Source organism: Hippocampus guttulatus, chromosome 17 (assembly GCF_054856545.1).
Source record: "Hippocampus guttulatus isolate MCC_2025c chromosome 17, RoL_Hgut_1.0, whole genome shotgun sequence".
Classification (NCBI taxonomy): Eukaryota; Metazoa; Chordata; class Actinopteri; order Syngnathiformes; family Syngnathidae; genus Hippocampus; species Hippocampus guttulatus.
In genome coordinates this window covers 6,736,665-6,757,723 of record NC_141277.1, presented here as the reverse complement: position 1 = coordinate 6,757,723, position 21,059 = coordinate 6,736,665, and the positions used below count along the sequence as shown (strand labels likewise).

General features: G+C 43.3%; 3 protein-coding genes across 7 annotated transcripts; 2 read left to right on the top strand and 1 right to left on the bottom strand.

Annotated features, from left to right (window-relative positions):
• The first annotated feature begins 55 nt into the window (after positions 1-55).
• On the top strand, positions 56-5,369 carry LOC147191798 (guanine nucleotide-binding protein subunit alpha-14-like). Of its 2 annotated transcripts, none has more exons than XR_015103492.1 (7): positions 56-813; positions 2,021-2,205; positions 2,887-3,041; positions 3,129-3,257; positions 3,668-3,797; positions 3,946-4,122; positions 4,424-4,572. XR_015103492.1 is itself a non-coding variant. In XM_086134883.1 (7 exons), exons 1-7 carry the CDS (start codon positions 351-353, stop codon positions 4,609-4,611), a joined length of 1,404 nt encoding a protein of 467 aa, XP_085991009.1. In that variant the 5' UTR covers positions 59-350; the 3' UTR covers positions 4,612-5,369. The 2 variants fall into 2 exon arrangements, 1 of the variants encoding a protein (XP_085991009.1); XM_086134883.1 differs by having other exon boundaries at positions 59-813; positions 3,969-4,122; positions 4,424-5,369.
• A 1,598-nt stretch (positions 5,370-6,967) lies between these two features.
• prune2 (prune homolog 2 with BCH domain) lies at positions 6,968-12,517 on the top strand. Of its 4 annotated transcripts, none has more exons than XM_086134816.1 (11): positions 6,968-7,162; positions 7,536-7,590; positions 7,822-8,022; positions 8,084-8,260; positions 8,981-9,026; positions 9,692-9,823; positions 9,896-9,982; positions 10,570-10,668; positions 10,762-10,800; positions 11,242-11,277; positions 11,594-12,517. In XM_086134816.1, exons 1-11 carry the CDS (start codon positions 6,983-6,985, stop codon positions 11,625-11,627), a joined length of 1,086 nt encoding a protein of 361 aa, XP_085990942.1. In that variant the 5' UTR covers positions 6,968-6,982; the 3' UTR covers positions 11,628-12,517. The 4 variants fall into 4 exon arrangements, with proteins under 4 accessions (XP_085990942.1, XP_085990941.1, XP_085990940.1 ...); XM_086134815.1 differs by having other exon boundaries at positions 8,924-9,026; positions 11,597-12,517; XM_086134814.1 differs by having other exon boundaries at positions 8,924-9,026.
• A 254-nt stretch (positions 12,518-12,771) lies between these two features.
• LOC147191796 (proprotein convertase subtilisin/kexin type 5-like) lies at positions 12,772-20,212 on the bottom strand. The gene is made up of 9 exons (XM_086135616.1): positions 20,146-20,212; positions 19,607-19,834; positions 18,559-18,801; positions 16,803-17,054; positions 16,451-16,598; positions 15,123-15,346; positions 14,623-14,723; positions 14,279-14,462; positions 12,772-14,123 (listed from the first exon to the last, which is right to left on the bottom strand). The coding sequence occupies exons 1-9, from the start codon at positions 20,210-20,212 to the stop codon at positions 13,663-13,665; spliced, it is 1,908 nt and encodes a 635-aa protein (XP_085991742.1). The 3' UTR covers positions 12,772-13,662.
• Positions 20,213-21,059: the final 847 nt, after the last annotated feature.

Here is a 21,059-nt window from a genome sequence, read left to right as displayed (position 1 = left end):
GTAATTGCTAAAAGGACGGAGCCCTGTATAGTCTGTGCCAAGGACTCATCTTCCCACGGTCACATGACCAAATCCAGAAAACAGGTGAGCTGTGATTGCTCCTTACCTGAGCAACTGTGATGTCATTTTCAGTCGACGGCAAGTGGCAGAAGGGCCGCCCTCCGAGATGAACAAAAACGGGTGAATTTTTGCTTCTTAATACATTTCCCAAAACGCAATAATAATAATAATCGGCTTTTTTGGTAACCAAATTTACGACCTCTGCGTCTGAATGTACAACATATTTTCTTGGGTACTTTTTTTTTCACGTTGCACACCAACTATGCTAAAAGTCACGAAACATTGAACAGATGGACGTGTATACAGAAATTTTGCGAGGAAGAGGAAGTAGCGTGATTAAATCCGAGAAATTGGCTCCCGCCCCATTGGGTGATACGCCTTCATTCTTCAGGACACCCATAAGTAAACTCCCTTTCTGGAGGCCCGCCAATACCAATTATGAAACATTTGACAGCGTGTTATTTGAGCAGGCCGAAACAGACGTCCGTTGTCGAGGTCCCTGTCTGGAGCCGTGTTGTCCTTCTCCGCTGCCTCACCCACCCGACAGGAATGTGGCTCCACACCTGAGCGGAGGCCAAAAGAGTAGCAGACTACATCGTCTCTTGGAGGCTGCTGGTGTCGCCATGGACTGTTGCCCGGCACTTTGCCTGAGCCCCGAAGAGGCCGAGAGGCGCAGAATCAACTTGGCCATTGAGAGGCAACTGGAACATGACAAGAAACAGAACCAACGGTCCATCAAACTCCTCTTTTTGGGTGAGACTTTGCCTTCAACGTCGTAAAATTGTAATTTGGATTAGATTCAGTTTAATATTTTCGAATTAAAGAAAGCAATTTGGGGGTTTCCATTAAAAATGGCCGCCCAAAAAACGTATTTTTTTCCCTCTGTAAAATGACAAATGCATAAAAATATTTAGCAATCCGCGCATCTGTCTAATACATGGCATTGCGATTTGGTCCGATATGGTCTAGCTGAGTTTTAGAGGGTAGGATGCCATGAGTTTCTTGTCATTTTACCTTATTAATGAACTTAGGCAAGTAATATCGCTTCAATAAAAGACGATTTCATAAGTTTCTCCACAGATCTTAAAGTGGAATGATTCCATTCTGTTATATGTAATGCGGTCAAATATTTTCAATGAAAACCAATTCCCCGATTCAAATAGTTTCTTTTATGTTACACCCAAATATTGTGAGCATAACAATCCTGCAATGTAATGTATTTTCTTTTTTGGTGGCTTTTCAAATGAAAAACCAAGTTGTTTATTTAAAAAAAAATCCAATTTAAATAAATATATGGAAATAAAGGCAATTGCATCACATAACAATCTTGAGATATAATGCATGTGTTTTTGCAGTGTAAAGTATCTTGTACAAATATTCCTATTTTAAATGATCAGCACAAAAATATCTGCCGATGGAAGCATTGTCACTGTGCAATGAAAAGCACGTATCCTCAAATTTTGTTCCATTCTTTTCTTTTTCAGATTAAAAAAAAAGTTTTCAATGTTTGTTTGTTTGTCTTTACAGATTATAAACCAAGCATATCAATTCTGTGATAAAATTCTGGTAATCCCTTAGTTTTTACTTTCACTTTCATTTTGGTTGTTTTCCCAAATAAATCATGCATCCCTGATTTGGGTCTTTTGGGATGTTTTGGGAATTCATAGTCATTGTTTTTCAGATAGCCCCCACTCCCCTCCCAAAAATCATAAAACTTTTTTTTTTAGAACCCTGTGAAAAGACCTTCTGTATGTGTGTTTCGGTTTACAAACAGTCTCATCCAGTTCGTGCTGTTTCTCAGAGAGAAAGAATCTTTGTTTCACTATCTCGGCTAATTGATGAGTTTTGAAAGTGATGCATGAGTCAAACTGTCATTCAGCACATTGTATATTACAAAAAAAAGTCTTATGATGCTTGGGGTTGATTTATTTTTTAAAATAGCTTTGTTTTTGCCTTCCAGGGACAGCGGAGAGCGGCAAGAGCACTTTTCTCAAGCAGATCCGTATCCTCCATGGCAACGGCTACACAGAAACCCAACGGATGACCTTCATTCGCTTGGTGTGCCAGAACATTATCACCGCCATCCAGCACCTCATCGAAGCCATGGAGGTCCTCCGCGTGGACTTTGAGGACGACAGAAATCTTGTGAGTGAACTCCGCCCCGCATGCCGCGCTAATTGCGAACCGTACCTTGCTCTTCGGCATTCCATTCTAGTGTGCTGTCATAGTAGCGCGTCTCATTTGGGATTGCATTGGAATTGGGATGACCATGCTAACATACAGCAAGCCTGCATACCGAACGCTCGGAGGCAGATCGAGGAAGACTGGTGCATTTTCTGCACTGTGAAAAGCTCGATAGTTTGGTCCGTAACATGTCAGAGAATAGGCAAAAATGTTGATCATTGTTTTTCCAAAGCAGAGGAAAAGTGCTAAGGATTCTGGTGCGATATCTAATCAGAATAGGTAAACGCTGACAATTAACATGCTAAAATAGCAACCTGAGTCGAAAAAAAAGAAACAAGGTACTTGGATGAAGATTTGACTTCGGGCCCATGAGTCAGGTACCATTTTTAATTAGACCTAGGGTGTGTTCAGAAATTCAGTCTGACACGCGAACTCGACTCTCAGGAGTGCCAATGTTCTGGGAGGCAGTGCTAAAATGCGAATGTGGCAACAATTGTTTTGGTCATAACATAACAAAAACAATAAAGTTTAAAAAAAAAAAGGTGACAGATTAGGTTTTGACATCATGCCTTTTGTCAGGTACCACTTCTAATAAGCATTGCTCATATGCTAAGCTAATAGTAGCCGTCTCTTATGGGCTAGGACCTGGCGAAGCGCCTGAGCCAAGTGGAGTCCGAAAGGGTGGAAAGGTTGGAGGGGTGGCAGGTGAAGGCCGTCAAGATGTTGTGGAGCGACCGCGGCCTTCAGCGTTGCTACGAACGAAGACGCGAATTTGAGTTGTCCGATTCGGCCAAATAGTACGTTGTTTGTTCTTTTTTTTTTTTTATCTGCCCTTATGTGATAAAAGCAAAATAACACAACATATTGATCCCATGGTGTTACAGTTACTTCAGCGACATGGACCGAATCACCGCCCCGGGTTACATCCCTAATTTGCAGGATATCTTGAGAGTCCGCGTCCCCACCACTGGCATAATTGAGTACCCTTTTCATGTAAAGGATGTTGTCTTCAGGTTAAGTATGACACTGCAGTTTTTTTTTTTGTTTGTTTTTGTTTTTTGGACTCACACATTTTGCAATCATTTTTCTGTCCCATGAAAAAAGATTGATATTAACTTTGACAACGAAGCGTTTTTGTACTCGGGTTGCTATCTTTGTATATCTTACCATACCACCTGTGAGAATATTAGCATTTATGGTATTTCGCTTTTGCTAGCTTGCTAAATATTAGCACGTAAGGTTTTATTTATTTATTTCTTTAAAATTATTATTTTTTTAAATTGAGTCTACAAAAAGTACAGGCCCAATTACAAAATAAATAAATAACTTAAAAAAAAAAGTGAATTGATATACAGATTACGCTCACAAGAAGAAAGAAAAGTCAAAGAAACTGTTTGAACATGAGATGCTGATTGGTGTGTAGGATGGTGGATGTGGGCGGTCAGCGTACTGAAAGGAAGAAGTGGATCCACTGCATGGACAATGTCATGTCCATCATCTTCCTGGCCGCCCTCAACGAGTACGACAGCGTCGTGCTTGAGAACCCCAAGCATGTAACTTCAAACCTCCCTTTTTTTTTGGCTTTGTTACAATTTGATCTGCATATTTTGTCACCCGCGACCTTTGTGAGGATAAGCGGATTTGAAATTGGATGGATGGATGGATGCATATTCTGTCTTTGTTATTGTGTTTCTTACTCAGTGTCTTCCCTCTCGGCCCGCCAGAATCGGTTGGAAGAGAGCCTGGCTTTGTTTGAGACCATCGTCAAGTACCCGTGGTTTAAGAAGACCTCATTCATCCTTTTCCTGAACAAGAGAGACCTTCTGGAGGAGAAAGTCCTGTATTCGGACGTGGCCACCTACTTCCCTCAGTACCGGGGTACGTACTCCCGCTCTTTCGCCTTCCTCATCAACACTTTTTTTTTTTTCCCTGCATGCCAATGACAACTTTCAAGTCCTACCCTCTTCTGTATTCAAAGTCATTCCAAAAGCTTGACAAACATTACCATGAACATAGTTGTGTTCTGTCGTGCGCATCATCATCCAAAGAAATTGAAAGCAAACAAATAGCACTGTGTGGAAATAGCAGATCTTCACACGTGAACAGGCAAGACTTGTTCTTGTCATGTTGTTCGAGTTCAGTTTTTTTTATGACCCGATACACCCACTTATGCCACCAGGGCCTCGGCAAGATGCCAAACACGCCCGCGAATTCTTCCTGGAACTTTACAAGGCTTTGCACAAGGGCCACGAGAGGCCTATGTTCAAGCACTACACCTGCGCCACCGACACCAACAACGCTAAAATGGTCTTCAACGACGTCAAGAACACCGTCTTCACAGAATTCATTAACTTCAATCCGCTTTAGCCATGTTTTGGCCGGAAGGTACTTTATGTAATGTTGACGCTTGAAGCCAGCCCATTTAAAAAAAAAAAAAAAAAAAAAAAAAAAAGGGAAGGTACTGCACATTTTCTTACTTTTTTTGTTGTTGTTGGGGTTTTAGAAAACATTTTCTTTTTTTTGTGCTGATGTTGGTGCAACATTATCAAAACTGGTTCGGCAAAAGTCATCAATGTTGAATTGCGACTTGTGGCTGTGGGAGGAGTAAGTGCAAAAGCGACCGATGTGACAGACAAATGATCCTGCTGCAGCTGTCAGTCACAATGTTCTTATTTTAAGCGTAAAGGGACCAAAAACCTATTAGGTTATTTTATTCATTGTATATTTGTTATGTTTATCGCTTATCTGAATTTTATCCTGCCACGTATCAGAATTGGCCTAAAAAAATCTATCAGACGGGCCCTGGAAAAATATCAATGATGTCCTCTACTACTATCGTTGATGTCGACTCAACTATTACCAAATTAGTGTTGCCCTCAAAAAAAAAAAAAAAAAAAAAAAGCTGGTTACGCAAACTCTAAACTGCGAGTCAACAGTAAAAATGTCGACCTGTTTGCTGCGCTTCAGTTTTTGTTTGGCAGAGCCCCCAGTTCCAATGAAGTTGTGATGTTGTGTAAAACGTAAATTAAAACAAAGTACAATGATTTGAAAATCCTTTTCTACCTGTATGCAATTAAATACACCATAATTAAATTATATCATGTTCCAACTGATAAACTTTACAAAGTTTTTTTTTCTTCTTCTTCAAATGTTCACTCACTTAATATTTGATGCCTGCAACATATTCTCCAAAATCTGGGTGAGGGGGACATGTTTACCACAGTGTTACATCGCCTTTCTTTTTTAACAACGCCCAAGAAGCGATTGGGAACCATAGGCACTAATTGTCAAAGTGCTCACTTTTCAGCCAACAGTGTGGAATTGATTGCGGCATCGAGAATCAGGCCAAAGGGAGTGCGCAAATTGGCTCTTTGCGACTTGGCTGTTGATTCGAAGTCTCATTGAAGTCAAATGTAGCCGCAGTACCTGGCGTGAGGTTAAGCTACTGTTTAACTGGAGGATGCTCCGGCGGCGCATCACACTGAAGGTGTGGTGGCAACCTTTGTACCAAGCAGACACGACTCCACATCCTGCGCAGCCAAAGAACTGCAGCGACCCGGTAAGTGAAAGCACACATTGCAAATTGTCGAAGAAAGAAACATGCGACAATTGGACCCACTGGTGCAAACCTTTTCGAACAGCACATTTTTGTCGAACAACATGTCACCTTTGAATCATAATGGCCCTAAAAGTTGAAAAGGTTCTGACTGATTGAAGTGCATCCGGTCAGGACAAACAACTGCCAGATTTGTTTACTTTTTATTATATATATATATATATATATATATATATATATATATTTTTTTTTAACTAGTAGCCAGCACTTTCAAACAACGTGACCATTTCACTACATGGGTTCTTTATTGATTTTCACTCATGATGAACATGTGTGCCGAATTCCTTGTCAATCCTACACAGCGGTGCTCAATGCTAATATTTTCAAGCAGCAAGAACCAAAATAGCTCACTATCTGATAATTTCATTGTTCTGAATTTTGTGTGCCTCATGATGAAAATGTGTGGTGGATTTTGTGGCCTTAAATATAATCTTATTTATTTTTTTAATCAGCATCAAGCACAAGACTGCTCTTTAAAAAAATGGCTGACTTTCTGAGCATTTGACCTCATCAATCTTTGTTAATTTTATCACATGATGAGGTAGTTCCGGAGTTAGTGTCAGAAACTCTGGTGCCGGACACTTACTGGTATATTTTCCCAACACTTTTTAGAGCAAGGCTGCATTTTCTAACACAAAATAGATGACTAGCTAAGTGTTTCATCGCTTAGGTTCTGCATAGTTCTATTGATTTTTTTTAAATTCACTCGTGAGTTATGTCTCGCAGTGCATAGGTGTCAGGTCCAATTCCGGCTCCGGCCTTCCTTTGAGGAGTTTGCATGTTCTCCCCGTCTGTGCCTGTGTGGGCTTTCTTCAAGTACTCCAGTTTCCTCCCACATTCCAAAAAAAATGCATGGCAGGTTAATGGAACACTCTAAATTGTCCCTGGATGAGATTATGAGAGCGAGTGGTTGTTTGTTTGTGTGCCCTGCGATTGGCTGGCAACCAGTTCAGGGTGTTCCCTGCCTACTGCCCGAAGACAGCCGGGATCAGCTCCAGCACAACCGCATTGGAGCCCTAATGATTTTTTAAAAAACGGCAATACCAAACCTCCTGTCAGCCACACACAAACACATCCTGCTTTTCCAGTTAGGCGCGCTGCCTTGGGGAGGGGGATGGGGTGATGGTGGGCTGTTCTCGGAGCAGGTGGTTGCCCTTATTTGGGCACAGCCCCACTCACGTGACCAGAAAATGGCGGAAGCCACTGGGCGCCTGCGAGCCCAGCATCTCCCGAGGTGGAGGAAGAGGAGGAGGCTGGGAGCAGGAAGTAGGCGACGGGAGCTGCTTCTTCTTCCCGGCAGCGGTGAGTAGATGGCAAAATGAGGGAATCAAAATGGGGATCTGATGGGGGAGAAACGGCAGCTCAGCATCCTCCATTCAGGATGCTCACTCCTTGCATCTTGTTTCTCCATCTTTACAGCACCGCTAGGATTTGACTGTTTGTAGCCATAGCAGGAAGTAGCATATTTCCATTTGATGTTTTATTGATTACGTATGTGTTATTTGCATGCCTGTGATCGTGCGGTCCTCTCACCCGAGGCGACGGTTGTGGGGGTTGTTGTGACGTAATAAGTCCTCGCGTTCGCACGGCAGCGTGATCTCCATTTGAAATCTTATTTTGTTGATTGCTGTGTGAAATTTGTGTGATTAAGGTTTGGTATTTTTGTTGTTTCTAGGTCCTCCTGGCGTCACAGATCAAAATGAACTCAGAGGGGAGTGACAGTCGACCTGGTAAGTGCGGATTCGAAACATATTTCAAATGTCACATATTAAAAATGGTCATCACTCAGGAGTGCATCGGTTTTTTGATATTTTTTAGTTCGTTCTTTGTGGAACCTATCCTCACACATTCACCGATCATAATTTTGTGCTCTTCCTGAAATGCCCTAACACGCCACAAGATTGTACATTTCTCCATCCCTCTAACAAAATCAGCATCGACTATTTTCGCTGTTGTTTCAGTGCCGCCCACCTCGTTGCCCCTCCAAGGAGGCGGCACCCAGCGGAAGAAACTGTCGGCCCCCCGCATCAGCCTCTCGCTGGACCAGAGCGAGGACGACTTGGGCGAGACGCCTGACGACCTTGACATCAACGTCGATGACCTCGACACTCCGGACGAGGGCGATTACCTGGACTACACGGACCACGAGATGGACTGGGATGGTAGGTCGGACGAAAATCGGGACGGAAATCCGACAAATGTGACACTCGGATGTGTTTTCAGATCCCAAAGCGGAGAGCCGGGGTCGTACGAGCGAGTCATACGAACCCATCCCGACGTACGGCGCCGAGGACGAGCGTCAGGATGTCAAGCTGTGGCGGACGGTGGTCATTGGCGAGCAAGAGCATCGCATCAACATGAAGATCATCGAGCCCTACATGCGAGTCATCTCCCATGGAGGTCCGTCATCCAAAATATGAATACTGAACTTTGTCCACATGCAATTGCGTTGTCGTTTGTTGAAAAAAAACAAACAAACAAGATAATACAATACAATACATGCTCATTTATATAGCGCTTTCACAACAGCGGCAGCTGTAACAAAGCGCTTAACCCTTATGCCCATCGAAAAAAACTGATACCGAACCTACGCGTTTTACAATATTTGAAAATTGTGTATGTTGCATTATTCCAGCATGTGTTTTTTTATTTTCAATCACTCAAAATGTTCAGCGGCATCTGTGCTATAACAAAACAGTTAACAAAGTAAAACAATAAACACAACACATAACATAAAACACGGACAGTCGTGCAGTCCTAACCACTTTTCCAAAATCGCACTACTTTTTAAGTATACAATACATCATGATTTATACAGCCTAGAAGTGTGTAATTAAATTTTGAAGAAAAACCAAACAAACCAAAAAAAAAAAAAAGACTTGCTTTTCATTTTTTGCTGAACCTAAAACATGTTTGTTCATTTTTGCGCCAAAAAAAAAAAGCATAAATGAGCTATGCCCTCTGCGTGCACTTTGTATATTCTCCCCAGAGGAAGGAATATTCCACAACAAATGACATTAACTCCTTTTTCTTATGTTTAAAAAAAAAAAAAAATCTATTTAGGGTATTACGGCAATGGCGTGAATGCCATCATCGTGTTTGTCGCTTGTTTCCTGCCAGACAGTGACCGAGACGACTACCACGACATCATGGAGAACCTTTTCCTGTGAGTGCACGACCAACATTTCCACTGCGGCGTTGCGTTTTTGTATCGAGAGTATACTTCTCTATTACTACCGATACCACATCACCGATGATCACTCTCAGAACTATCACTACTATTTACACTGTGACTACTATGATAACACGACATAATAGTTAGCAATAGCATCACCAATTAGCGCGTGCGCAAATGTGAGCTAGTTAAAAGATGGTCAATCGACGCCCGTCCATTTTTAGCATGCCACCGACAGTACTGTCATGAAAAATTAAGTAAATCTACATTCAGAAAAAAAAATAAAATGAGCGGACACTGCTTGCTGAGTTTTTCCCCTTGCAGCTAACAAACGGTTCCGCGCTCGCACCTTTCTTCTCTCAGCGCGGCGTCACTTAACACCGGACGACAGCTAGCCTGCCAGAAGGAAGTTGGGGAAATAAATAAACAAAGCGTGCAACCAAATAAGTCGAGCTAGGTCGCTAATGTCCACGAGCACAGTTTTTGGAGTTAGCGTGTGGCTTCATACACGTTTTGACACGCGCCCGGCGAAATGGACACTCTGTGCCTTTTGGTTTTGTTGGTGTGGTAGGAGTTGGCGTAGTAGTACGCCTCCTATTCCGCCAACTCTGACCACACAAACACTTAGCATTTTAGCATTGTGCGCGTGTGTTCAGCTACGTGATTAGCACTTTGGAGCTGATGGTGGCAGAGGACTACATGATCGTGTACCTCAACGGGGCCACGCCCCACAGAAGAATGCCCGGCCTGGGTTGGCTAAAGAAGTGCTACCAAATGATTGACAGAAGGTGAACTTTTGAACGCCTTTGAAGGTCAAGTTGGAAACAAAAAACGCCAACGTGTGCTTTGTTGTCACTCAGGCTCAGGAAGAACTTGAAGTCGTTCATCATCCTGCACCCGTCGTGGTTTATCAGGACCATCCTGGCCATCACGAAGCCATTCATCAGGTACGCAGAGTTATCCCTGATGTTGTCGTATTGTTCATTGAAGTGTCTTTGACGATATGATCTTTGCTTTTGTTGTTGTATTTGTTTTGATATTGCCGTTTTTGTTTGTGCAAGTCATTTGACTTGAGAGTTGTCTTTTGATGTTGTGGTTTTGTTTGGATTTGATTTGAAGCACTGAGCTTGAGTGATCTCTTGGCAGTTTTGTTTGGGTGAGGTGTCTTTGATGGGTTTTTTTGAGGACTTTTGTTGCGTGTTATTGATGTTGCAGATCTGCACAAGGCTTTGAAATGTTGGTGTCTTTAATGTGCACTTTGCTTGTTGGAGGCTTTTTTCCTTTAGAGGTGTCTTTGATGTTTCCCCTTTTTTATATTTTGTGAACAGTTGGCCATGATGTCGCCATTCTGTTTGCGTAAACGATATCGTTCTTTAGTTTGTGCAAACGATTGAACTTCTGAGGTATCTTGTCTACGGCTTTGCACTTGAAAGGTGTTCATTTGTTTTGTTCGAGTCATGAAACTTGGAGGTGTCTTTGATGCTGTCTGTTGTCTTGCACGTGTCGTGTTTACGCCCGTGACGCCGTATCGCAGCACCAAGTTCAGCAGCAAGATCAAGTACGTGAGCAGCTTGGACGAGCTGCAGGAGCTCATCCCCATGGACAGTGTCCACATCCCAGAGTGCATCATTAGGTGAGAACTTCACAGGCACGCCCACGCACAAACCACCTTCACCAGAACCCCTCACCATAGATGTGATCTTCCATTCATCTTTGCACCTTCCAGACTGGACCAAGAACTCAAAGAAGCCAGAGAGAATTCCAAGTGAGTAACACACAACCACTACCACTTCATCAATTGTTTTGAGACAATTCTTCAAATGTCTTAAAAAAAAAGGTTATTGTATTATGTATATTGAAAAAACTGTGATACCGTAGTGGAAAAAAAACATTACTAGTTAGTTAGTTCGACTAGTGCGCTGAATTATCTCACTTGTGCAGACCAAGAGTGTGCCGGTGCTAATCTCAGCGAACAACTTGTGTGGTGTCCGGCGTTGCGAAGATGCGGTGGTTTACCGGCTGATGTACGACGGCGCTAACAAAAGCAAACGAGGCATCTCTTTGCCTCCTTGTACGATTTACGGCCGCAAATAAAAAATGTGCGGCTGATGAATCACGCCGGAGAAAATCCCGGCCTCCATAAATCACCAGTCGCGCTCTGCCGGAAAGAGAAGCACTCCATTATGTTTTGTGTCTTTCATTGCAGAGTGAATAGTTTTCTGCTGGGAAACGAGCCAACACGGTCAGTGTGCGCGCGAGTGTGTGTGAGCGAATGAGAATGTGTTGCGGGTCACCCTGTGTTTATGTGAGAGCACGCATGAGTGTGAGATACTGTGCGAGTGTGCGTAGCGGACGGGCGATGTGTTTTGTGTGTTTGTGTGTGTCGCCAAATTAGAGGGGGGAGCGTCTGTGCATGAGAGCGAATGTATCAAAATGTGGGTGCGTGATAGAGAGCACGCAAGGGATGGCATGTGTGTAAGGGTCTGTTTGTCCATGTTGTGTGTGTGTGTGTGTGTGCGCGCACATTCTTTTATGTAACACTCAATTTGTGTTCCCAGCAGAGAAAACGAGGCAGGTGCCAGCGCTCCTTAAACTTGGAAATCAACATATATGTGTGTGTGTGTGTGTGTGTGTGTGTGTGTGTACGTGTGTACTTCTTATCACAACACAACTTGGATGAGTTGGACTGGTACACGTACACAGCAGGCGGTCACCGGTGAGTGCGCGCGTGCGGGTGCGCGCATGCAGTGATGTCATCCACTTGTGCACGAGACAGGAAGTGAAGCAATAATAATGTCCCACTGCTCCCACATATCAGTATTTCAGAGTAAGACGTGTGCTTTCAGAGTAAAAGGCTTCAGGTGTGCTCCACCACTGTCACAAGTGGACTTGAATGTGTGATGGTAGGCGCATGTTGGACACTTCATTGGGTACACGTGACCAGCCTAATAATGACGTCAATTTTATCATAAATATCAGAAATGTTTTATCATAAAAAATGGTGCAGTATATTAAAAAAAAACGTTTTAACACTATTTAAAAAAATACATGAGTAGAAAGTTTCCAATATTTTATTTTTAAAAAATCAATTCCTTTTTATTTTTAAAAATATCAGAGCTGTTTGTACTATTATGGTTGTCTCATTAAGCTACAGATCTAAAATATTAGAACCAAAATATTTGAAGCAAAATCCATCCATTTTTAATAAATACCTGTCATCCCCAATGAAGTGTCCGTCCTCTTAGAGATGATTTTAGCTTCACAAAGTCAATCAATAATAACAACTAGCACGTCCTAATGACGAGTGGTCACGTAAAGACAAATCAAATCTTGATGACGAATAAGCACAACCTGTCTTATGAACGTGCGTGCGTATGCGTGTGTGTTTGTGTGTGCGCGTGCCTTTTGTGCATAGCCGTGCATGTAGCCTTCGAGTCACACAAACGCACTTGTAGTTCAATAAACCATAGACTCGTGTCTGAGCGATGGCTTCCGTCTGATTCTTTGTCAGCACGTACGCTCCCGTGGCTTTCACTTCGAACTTTCCTGAAGTGGAGCGAGTTCGCGCCAGTTCTATTTGTCAAAACTGGAAGTTAGACCAGGGATGAGGAACTTGAATGATGGAGGGGGGGAGGGTGGGTGTCACAATTCTTCATCTGTGCTACCAGGGGGATGGGACCACGCAACATACTTCCTAACTAGATGTATGGGGGGGGAAATAAATATGGACAAAATGTGCCTGAAACATTTTTCATTTTTAGATCATAAATTTTTCACTGCATGTAAAGAAGATCCACTATTCCGATGCAAACAGCAAAATTACCACAAACCCCCAGTGCAAAGAGCCTTCTTGCAGAAAGATTACCATTCAAGGATGGCACAAAACTGCTGACCATCAAATCAACATTAAGTGCAGGAACTCATTTTGTATATTTCTTCACAAAAATCAACTCACTTAAGAATGTTATTATTGAGATACTATGATTGTTCTGCATATTCCAAATCCATCCCTAAAAAATATAGGGCATGTTTGCCATCTAGTGGTGATTGGTGATACTACAACTTAAACCCTGCATGAAATCCTATGGGGTTTTTCTTTTTAATCAAGGGGTCACTCAAACTGTGGCCTCCAAACTACTAGTTGCCCGTCTCTGAGTTAAACCATTATTCATCTGAAAGATATACTTCGTGCTTCAAGTTTTGCAGCTTCAGTGTTTCACCGACATCGTGGACAGCGGCTCTCCCCATCCAGTTTACTCCCACATGTCCATAGACGTAACTGGTCTGTTGTCAACTGCTTGTGATCTCTGACTTTCACCAACAGAGGGTGCTAACATACTGTGAAACAGCCTAGGTGGGCGGCAAATCCTACTTCACGGTTATTCACTTTGCACGGCTGGCTCAGGTCCCAATTAACCGTGAAAAATATAGGGATTTCTGTAACTTTCCTCTATTAATTTCTGTCCTTAAAATTGAGTTTGGTTTTATATCTCAAGAAAATTTAAAGTAAATTTAAGTTCGACCAACATTCATGGTTGATAAAGAACAAATGATGACGGTTGCACACTTTTATAGAGTTGTATCAATAATGAAGAAGTCATCAAAATAATTTGGATATTTCTAATCCTTATTTTAGGTGGGAAACAAAGACCCGATTCATGGATGTGTAGCTCTCGTCGTCGTACTCCAAATCGTCGTCTCCCAGTTGTCCATAGCGGAACTTCCTGTAGACGGTCCCGTCCTGACTCATATACACAATGTCCTCCTCGTCCTCATCTTCATCCCCTTTTGCGACCGAATAGCTTTTGCCCAAGTCCACCATCTGCGTGCCTTTGTAGTAAGACGAGGAGGAGCAGTTGCCGGCGGAACTGGAGCCGGAACTGGAACCCAACTTCTCGTAGCTGTGCGGGGTCCCCTCCGTAGGCGTCCTCTTGGAGCGAAAGCGCTGGATTAGGAAGATGGCGGCGCCGCCGGCGAGTCCGCCCACTAGAAGGATGCACGCCATGATGAAGACCCCCAGGTTGCCTCTCGTCTCCTTTTCCTCTTCCTCGTTCCTGAACGCCAGGTTGGTACTGAGGACACATGCCCCTGGAAAAAAAAAAATACTGTATATTAAAAAGTTTGAAAGGTTTAAAAAAACATGAATGAATAACTACATTAATATTCACAAGTTCAAAATACTAAATACATATTATAATTAAAGACCATCTATTAGAATACAAAAATTGACTATTGCCGCCTACCTGTCGTTTCCGTGCAGTTGCAACAATCCTGTCTGTGGGCGGCGACAGCAGCGTGGCAGCAAAGGAGACAGCGCCCCCCGACTTCAAGGATGGCGTGTGGGGGGCACGCGCTGCAGTTGGCCGGGCCGGGACCCTCGCAGCGCAGGCAGGAGGCGTCGCAGTCCTCGCAGATGTGACCGGAACCCTGACAGACAATGGAGGGAGATAAACATTTGTCATTATTATAATTACTATGTGGAAAAAAAGATTATTCTTTATTGTAATGATTTAAAAAAATATATATATATAAAATACATTCATTGGTCAACAGGAACGTTCTTCGAATCTGGCCGATTGTACTGTACCTGAATTCGCACGTACTCGGCTGTCTGGCACAAAGACACGCACGTACTGCCTGACAGGAGGTAACCAGGGCCACACGAGTCACAGGAGTGAGAGCTTTTTCCTGCAAAATATATTATCATACAGTATAAGCTATGATGGTTTAACATTGGAAAAACTTGACAGTAGCTCACTAAATGATGCCCCTTATGTGGTTAAGGGTTAAAGCTCTGTTTTCCGCAGAAGAAAGAATTTACGTATGCCCGTGAGTATGGTTATATTGTCTGTTGACATGTTGCGCCACCGTTTGTGTACCAATATCTATTTCTGCGTGGGTTACAATACCAAATACTGTTGCTGTTCGTTCGCCCGTCTATGGCATTTTGCATTAGCATTAGGGTAGCGGACTTTCCCTAAGGCAAATTTATGTGGTTCTTTGAAAATCCTGACCCCCGTCTCTGATGGCTCCGCTGTATATGTTCATTTCCCATTTCTGCTTTGTAATCAATGTCATGTTGTTGACCTGAGCAGGTTGCGCAGTTGCCATGGCAACGCTCGCACGTAGCGTATGTGTCATCGTCAACTTGGCGGCGGTAGAAGCCGCGAGGGCAGGCGTGGAGGCAGCGGCCTTCCCGCGGCATGAAAACCAGTCCCGACGTGCAGCTAAGGCAGCGCCCGTCCGCCGAGCACTCGACGCAAGTGGGGTCGCACGGCTCGCATGTCCCCGAGCCCTGGTTGCCATAGTGACTGTGACGAAGAAGATGCAGAGGTCAGTGTATGGCGATGACGCTCCATTAAACAACAAAGTACAAAGGCTTCATTTGCACACTCGCTGTACAAGTCATCTGAATAAACTGGTCCGGATTTAATTGCAATTTAACGCCACATTAATTAAATTTTCTCCATCGCCGTCCGCCAATTAAACATCAGCAACAATTAGCATTTTACAGCCGTGTGAAGTGAATCTACAACGTAATTGGCTTCAAAGAAACGACGCCACGCGGAAAGTTAGGAGCTTGCTCATAGTGGGCTTTTTTTTTTTCCTCACAGGGACTGGAAATTCCTGAAAATGTTGCCACATGTTTGACTATGGATTAAAAACCTTCATTAATGCACGCACTGTATGTCACATTTGTGCCCCGCCCCCGAAAAAAGTTTCAGGGCCATTGGACTGTGTCATGACAGTCGTCGGATCACCGATATCGCAACATCTTAACATGTTGAAATCAAATCGCGACGACATCGCATGTTGATATAGAATTGCGATTTCATCTAATAGCAACGTTGTTTAATGATGACATCATATAGAGACTTAATATTGCATCATCGTATTGCAACAGTCAATTCTGCGATTGTAAAATTTGTGAAATCAGATTAAGGTGAGAATAGTTTGGGATTTTTCATTATTTTTTTGTTGTTTTGATTTAATTCGTTTTTAGAGCGAGATTGTAAGTTTAAAAAAAAAGGGCTTTTCTTTTTTTCAAAACTGCTTCATTTTAGTTTAGCTTTTATGAGTTGTGTTTTTCAATTCTGTAACTGGTCTATAAATCTCCTAATGGCTTTGGTTCTGAATCCATTATAGAAAAGCTGATGGAATATAAACCCAGTATGGTTCTCAGGTCAATTAGTGGAGCGCAGAACTCAAAGCAAACATGGTGCATCAGCATTAAGGTGTTATGCTGCCAATAGAACTGGTTTGCCCAAAGTGCAAATGCTTTTGAATCCATGTTAAAAAAAATGGTTTACTTTTATTTTATGCTTACTTTTATGATTAAGCTCTTTTTACACCATTTTTTAACAATACTAACCTTGATTCAGATCAGATAGTAAAAGACATTGTTTTGAGGTTACCCGTGTCGAAAGAGCCGGTCCTTGCAGGCCAGACACTCTTGGCCGTGTTTCCCGACACAGGACTGACAAGTCGGGTGGCACGCTTCACATTTCTGCCGCGACTCGTCAGTGTAGAAACCTGGTGGGCATACGTCCACGCAGCTGCCATCTAGTGGTGAGGGGATGGATTTCTTTTGTTGTTTTGGTCCACTTTCTACACGCATGCACTTGCTATATTTAATGAAATGCAGAACCAGGTTACTGTCTTTTATTTAAGACAAAAAAAACATGAAAGGGGAATAAAATGTACTCTTAAAGGTTTCCATAAATAATGCTGTAATCACTAACAGGACCTTTTAAAGATTGAACTCACTGAACAGAAGGTGTCTCTGCCTGCAGCTCACGCAGCGGTTCTTTCCCGGGCCGGAGCAGCGGCGGCAGTTATTGTGACAAGGCCGGCAACCCCCGCGCTCGTCGACGTACTCGTGTGGCGAACACTCGACGTCCGACGGCACGCAACGACCGTGGGCCTCCTCCCTGTGGCTCTCCAGTCTGTGGCCTTCTCCGCAGCCAGAACAGGAGCCGGCCAGGGGCCCGACGCAGGTGAGGCAGGAGACGTCACACTCTAAAACCAAAAGCAAAACCAAATTTGGGACGATTTAGTCGCAGAATAAAATGGAATCAGTCACATTAAAAATACACGATGCAGGACGTGGAATGAAATTATTATATTAGCATCACATATGATAATAATCTAAAAGGTTGCGCTATAGGAATGCCCAAGTCCTGTTTTTAGTAAATAAAAATCAAAATAGGATCGGAATATACAAGAAAAAAAATTGTAAGTTCAGGAAATAAATTTTTAACTATATAAGAGGGGGAAAAAACCAGTAAAAGTAACAACATTATGAAAACAATTTTTTTCAGCGCTGTGAGGGGACCATAATATAAAGAGGAAAAAAATGCATTGTACAAAAACCAAAATTTCTAATGTTACAAGAAAAAAGTCATTGTAATTACAAAGGGAAAGTAAAAAAATAAAATAAAAAATGCTGGCGCCAGATGCAATGAGAAGCAATTTTGCAGCGGGGTCACGGGGGGTTATGAAAGCAGTCGAGTTTCTATCTGGAGGCGATGTGACAGCTGCCTAACTTCTGAGGAGTGTCACTGCTATTTTAATCTGCGCTAAAATTATTCAGCGAGCTCAGAGGGAGAACTTCTTAATGTTGACTAAAAAATGAGACGCAAGTCAACTGAGGAAGTTGAAGGGGTTTGTGCGTTTGTGAGAGTGGGAGAAAGTGTGTGTGTGTGACAGTGAGTGAGAATTTGTTACATTTAGACAATGAGTGCGAGAGAGAATGTCTGCATATGTGTGAGTGAGAGAGAGCATGAGAGAGCGAGTGGGAGCATTTATGTGAGAAAGTGTGCAAAAGTGTGGCTGCGAGAGACTCTCAGTACATGCGAGCAGGAGCGTTCTATGAGTGCTTGTGAGCTGGAGAAAGCCAGCAAGATAGTGTGAGAGGTGAGGTCACATGCATGATCGAGAAAGAGAGAGAGAGAAAGTTGTGTGTGTGTGTGTGAGAGAGAAAGTTTGTGTGAGACTGTGCTTGTGAGGCTCCCTTGTTTGTGTTTGAGAGAATTTGTGTGAGAGTGTTAGTGGGCAAGATATGAGGAAGTGTGAGTGTCCCGTGAGTCAGAGAAAGTGTATGAGAGTGACTGCGATGGAGAGCAAGTGTGAGTGAAAAGGTCTATGTGTGTGAGCGTGTGTCAGAGAGCAAGACAGTGTGAGATTGTTGGAATGGCGTGAGAGTTCGGACGAGAGTAAGTGTAACTGTGTGTGCGTGCGACTGGCCGTGAAAGAGAGTGTGGGAGTGCCGTCTGACACATATGCAAACTCAAATCCACACACACACACACACACACATTATTTCCCTCTCACACACAGACACACCCATACTCCCACGCCCTTTTAAACACTTTTGCTGTCTTTCACTCTCACACACACACTCACGCATTGTCTCACATGCACAGTAAGTGTGAGACAGAGTGCGTGTTTGTGTGGAAAGAGGGAAAGCTCGTGAGTGAGGTGAGAAGTCTGTGTGTGTGTGTGCGCGTGAGCGCGTGCGCACCTTGACATTCTCCCGTCGCGCCGTCCATGAAGGTCCGAGCGGGACACGCCGTCAGGCACTTTCCGTTGCGCATTGTGGCCCGGGAGTCCACACAAGCATCGCAGTCGTCGCTTCTGGGGCCGTCACACAAGCGGCAGTCAGGGTAACAGCGCAGGCACTCCCGTCGCTCGTTATCGCCAAAGAACCGGTCGGGGCAGTCGAGCACGCACGTGCCCTCGTGGAGGAAGTGATACTCCTCGCAGGCTGCGAAAAGGAAACATTTTGTCGTGGCAGATAAAATAAAAAATGAGCAGGCTTCTCGAATGCTGTGTTTGGGTTGTCAAAAGTGTTGTAATATTTGTTGCATTGATTTCATTTTTACTAAAACAGTTTTATCAAACATCATTCTTTTTTAGAGATTTTTAAAAAAAATTATATCATTGAGACTCAAAATAATCTTTCCATGAAATAAATGGAAAAGCCGTTCATCCATTCCAGCCCCCGCCCCCTAAAAGAAAGAACAACATTTTTTTGTAAGGTGTATTTTAATAGGCAAAAAAAATAGCACCCCATATCATAAATATAAATATGGTCATTAGTCTTTTTTTTGGTCTCCTCTGTTGAATTCTGCACCCTCTGGTGTCCCTGCATGCCATGGCCAACTATTTTGGTCATTGAGGTGTTTTGAATTCCACTCCTGCCCGGATGATACGGACCAGGGATTCATAATAACACCTCACTGAGACATCTCAGCTCCTCTCTCAGCTCATCAATATGGCACTTATATCATTCTTGGCAGAAGACAAAGAATACATGACTGTGAGTGCCATTATGTTTGTCGATAGAGCTGGGGGTGGGGGTGGGGGGGAGGGGGGATCGACCACAAAAATAGGGGATGTAAAGCCATCCGATTCCTTGAGTACTCAATGGAATAGTCGATACGAAAATTTATTCTAAAGCGATTTAATAGTGACAGATGAATTGAGCTAACACATTTTAACCTCATCTCACCCACGTGTCTGTTTTAAAAATAAATTATGAACCTTAGTTGACAAACATTTTCCGTCACCTGTGCACTCTCCAAAAGGGTTGCACTCTTCACAGGCCGGAGGGCAGCGTCGGCATTCCCGGATGTGGACCGCGTGGCCCGCGGGACATTCCCGCACGCACTGGTGATTGAGCAGCAGCAGAGGTTCTTCACAGCTCTGGCAGGAGGTGGCGTTCTTGCAGGACGCGCAGCCCGACGCGCAGCTTTGACACACCTGACCGACCGGGTAGCCTCTGTCGAGATCATTCCCTCACGATGAATACAACTTGGTGTACTTTGAAGACGGATTGACATTCCGAGGTTATCGGTAAGTGACATAAGTGTATTTAACACGTGGGGAATTTGCATATCAACATTGTGCTGAACGAAATGTTGACTCTGTTCAGTCTAAATAACTGCATAGAGTCGATACTGCCACATCTCTGCATGCCAATTTTCACATTAAACCGGTTGCGTCAAAAAAAAGGCAATATCTCGTAAAAAACCCCAAATCCACATAAACGTAGTTTATACAGTTTGTCTACAGATTTCCGCATCTCAATGAGGTTAAAGTACTGTACCGTCCATCAATTTTCCAAGTAAGAACTCCAACGACGTTTCAATGTGTTTTTCCTGGTCTGAGGTCATAATTTTGTGACTGGCATGCAGCAATAAGCTCCTTGGCGGAGGTAATAAAGCCAAGTTGGGCCGACTCTCATTCCCGTCATCTGAGCGCTAATGGACACCCAAGGATATGGCGTGCAAGGACATGACGCTCAGGCAGTGTGGATTTAATTGCTCATAAATGTCAAGGAAGAAAAGTCAAAATGATGGCCAGTGAATATGTCAAAGATGAGACTTGATTTTTTTAAGAGTCTTCAGGATGCCTCTAGCAGTGTTTTCATATATGTGAACATTATGGACGTAATATGGAAAATAGACTTGACTTTTTCAAGGGACCCGAGGAGACATAATAACTCATGGGAGTAATTAAAAATAATCATGAGTACGTTTTACGCAGTTCCGAAAGCACCGGGCAAGTTATATTCTTTAATTATAAGACATCTGGAATAACATTTTGGAAGCGTACATCGTATGCATGTGCTCTTTGGAACTGCCGATAAGAGCGGGATTCATTAAAATCTCACCTGACGCACTGCTGGACGCATTGGCCGTCCTGCAGGAACAAAACCGCGGTGGAATGGCTTAGGCAGCGGGTGCAGCGCTTAAGGTCCACGCAGTCCAAACACCCGGCGGGGCACGCCTCGCATTCGCCGCTCAGCCGGTCGCCAAACGAACCCGGCGGACATTTTGTCACACATGTTTGTTGAGGGCTCAGGAAGCGTCCTGGAAGAGCACCGCTCGTGGTTTGGATTACATTTTTTTTTGTAATCAGACATTGTTAATAATGCTCAAAAAAAGCTTTCTTGGGGGAAAAAAATAAAAACAAAGACATCTCCAAGTGTGTCTGTTGTGTATTACGATAAAGAAGCTG

Excerpts from the sequence above, each read along its gene's own strand:
- LOC147191798 (XM_086134883.1), top strand. The coding sequence starts at position 351 with ATGGACGTGTATACAGAAATTTTGCGAGGAAGAGGAAGTAGCGTGATT. Across the intron at positions 814-2,020 it reads CATCAAACTCCTCTTTTTGG|GGACAGCGGAGAGCGGCAAG; the intron begins GTGAGACTTTGC and ends TTTGCCTTCCAG. Across the intron at positions 2,206-2,886 it reads TTGAGGACGACAGAAATCTT|GACCTGGCGAAGCGCCTGAG; the intron begins GTGAGTGAACTC and ends CTTATGGGCTAG.
- prune2 (XM_086134814.1), top strand. The coding sequence starts at position 6,983 with ATGGTGGGCTGTTCTCGGAGCAGGTGGTTGCCCTTATTTGGGCACAGC. Across the intron at positions 9,983-10,569 it reads ATCACGAAGCCATTCATCAG|CACCAAGTTCAGCAGCAAGA; the intron begins GTACGCAGAGTT and ends GCCGTATCGCAG. Across the intron at positions 10,801-11,241 it reads GAAGCCAGAGAGAATTCCAA|AGTGAATAGTTTTCTGCTGG; the intron begins GTGAGTAACACA and ends CTTTCATTGCAG.
- LOC147191796 (XM_086135616.1), bottom strand. The coding sequence starts at position 20,212 with ATGACCTCAGACCAGGAAAAACACATTGAAACGTCGTTGGAGTTCTTA. Across the intron at positions 16,599-16,802 it reads GCAGAGACACCTTCTGTTCA|ATGGCAGCTGCGTGGACGTA; the intron begins GTGAGTTCAATC and ends CCTCACCACTAG. Across the intron at positions 14,724-15,122 it reads CAACTGCGCAACCTGCTCAG|GAAAAAGCTCTCACTCCTGT; the intron begins GTCAACAACATG and ends TATATTTTGCAG.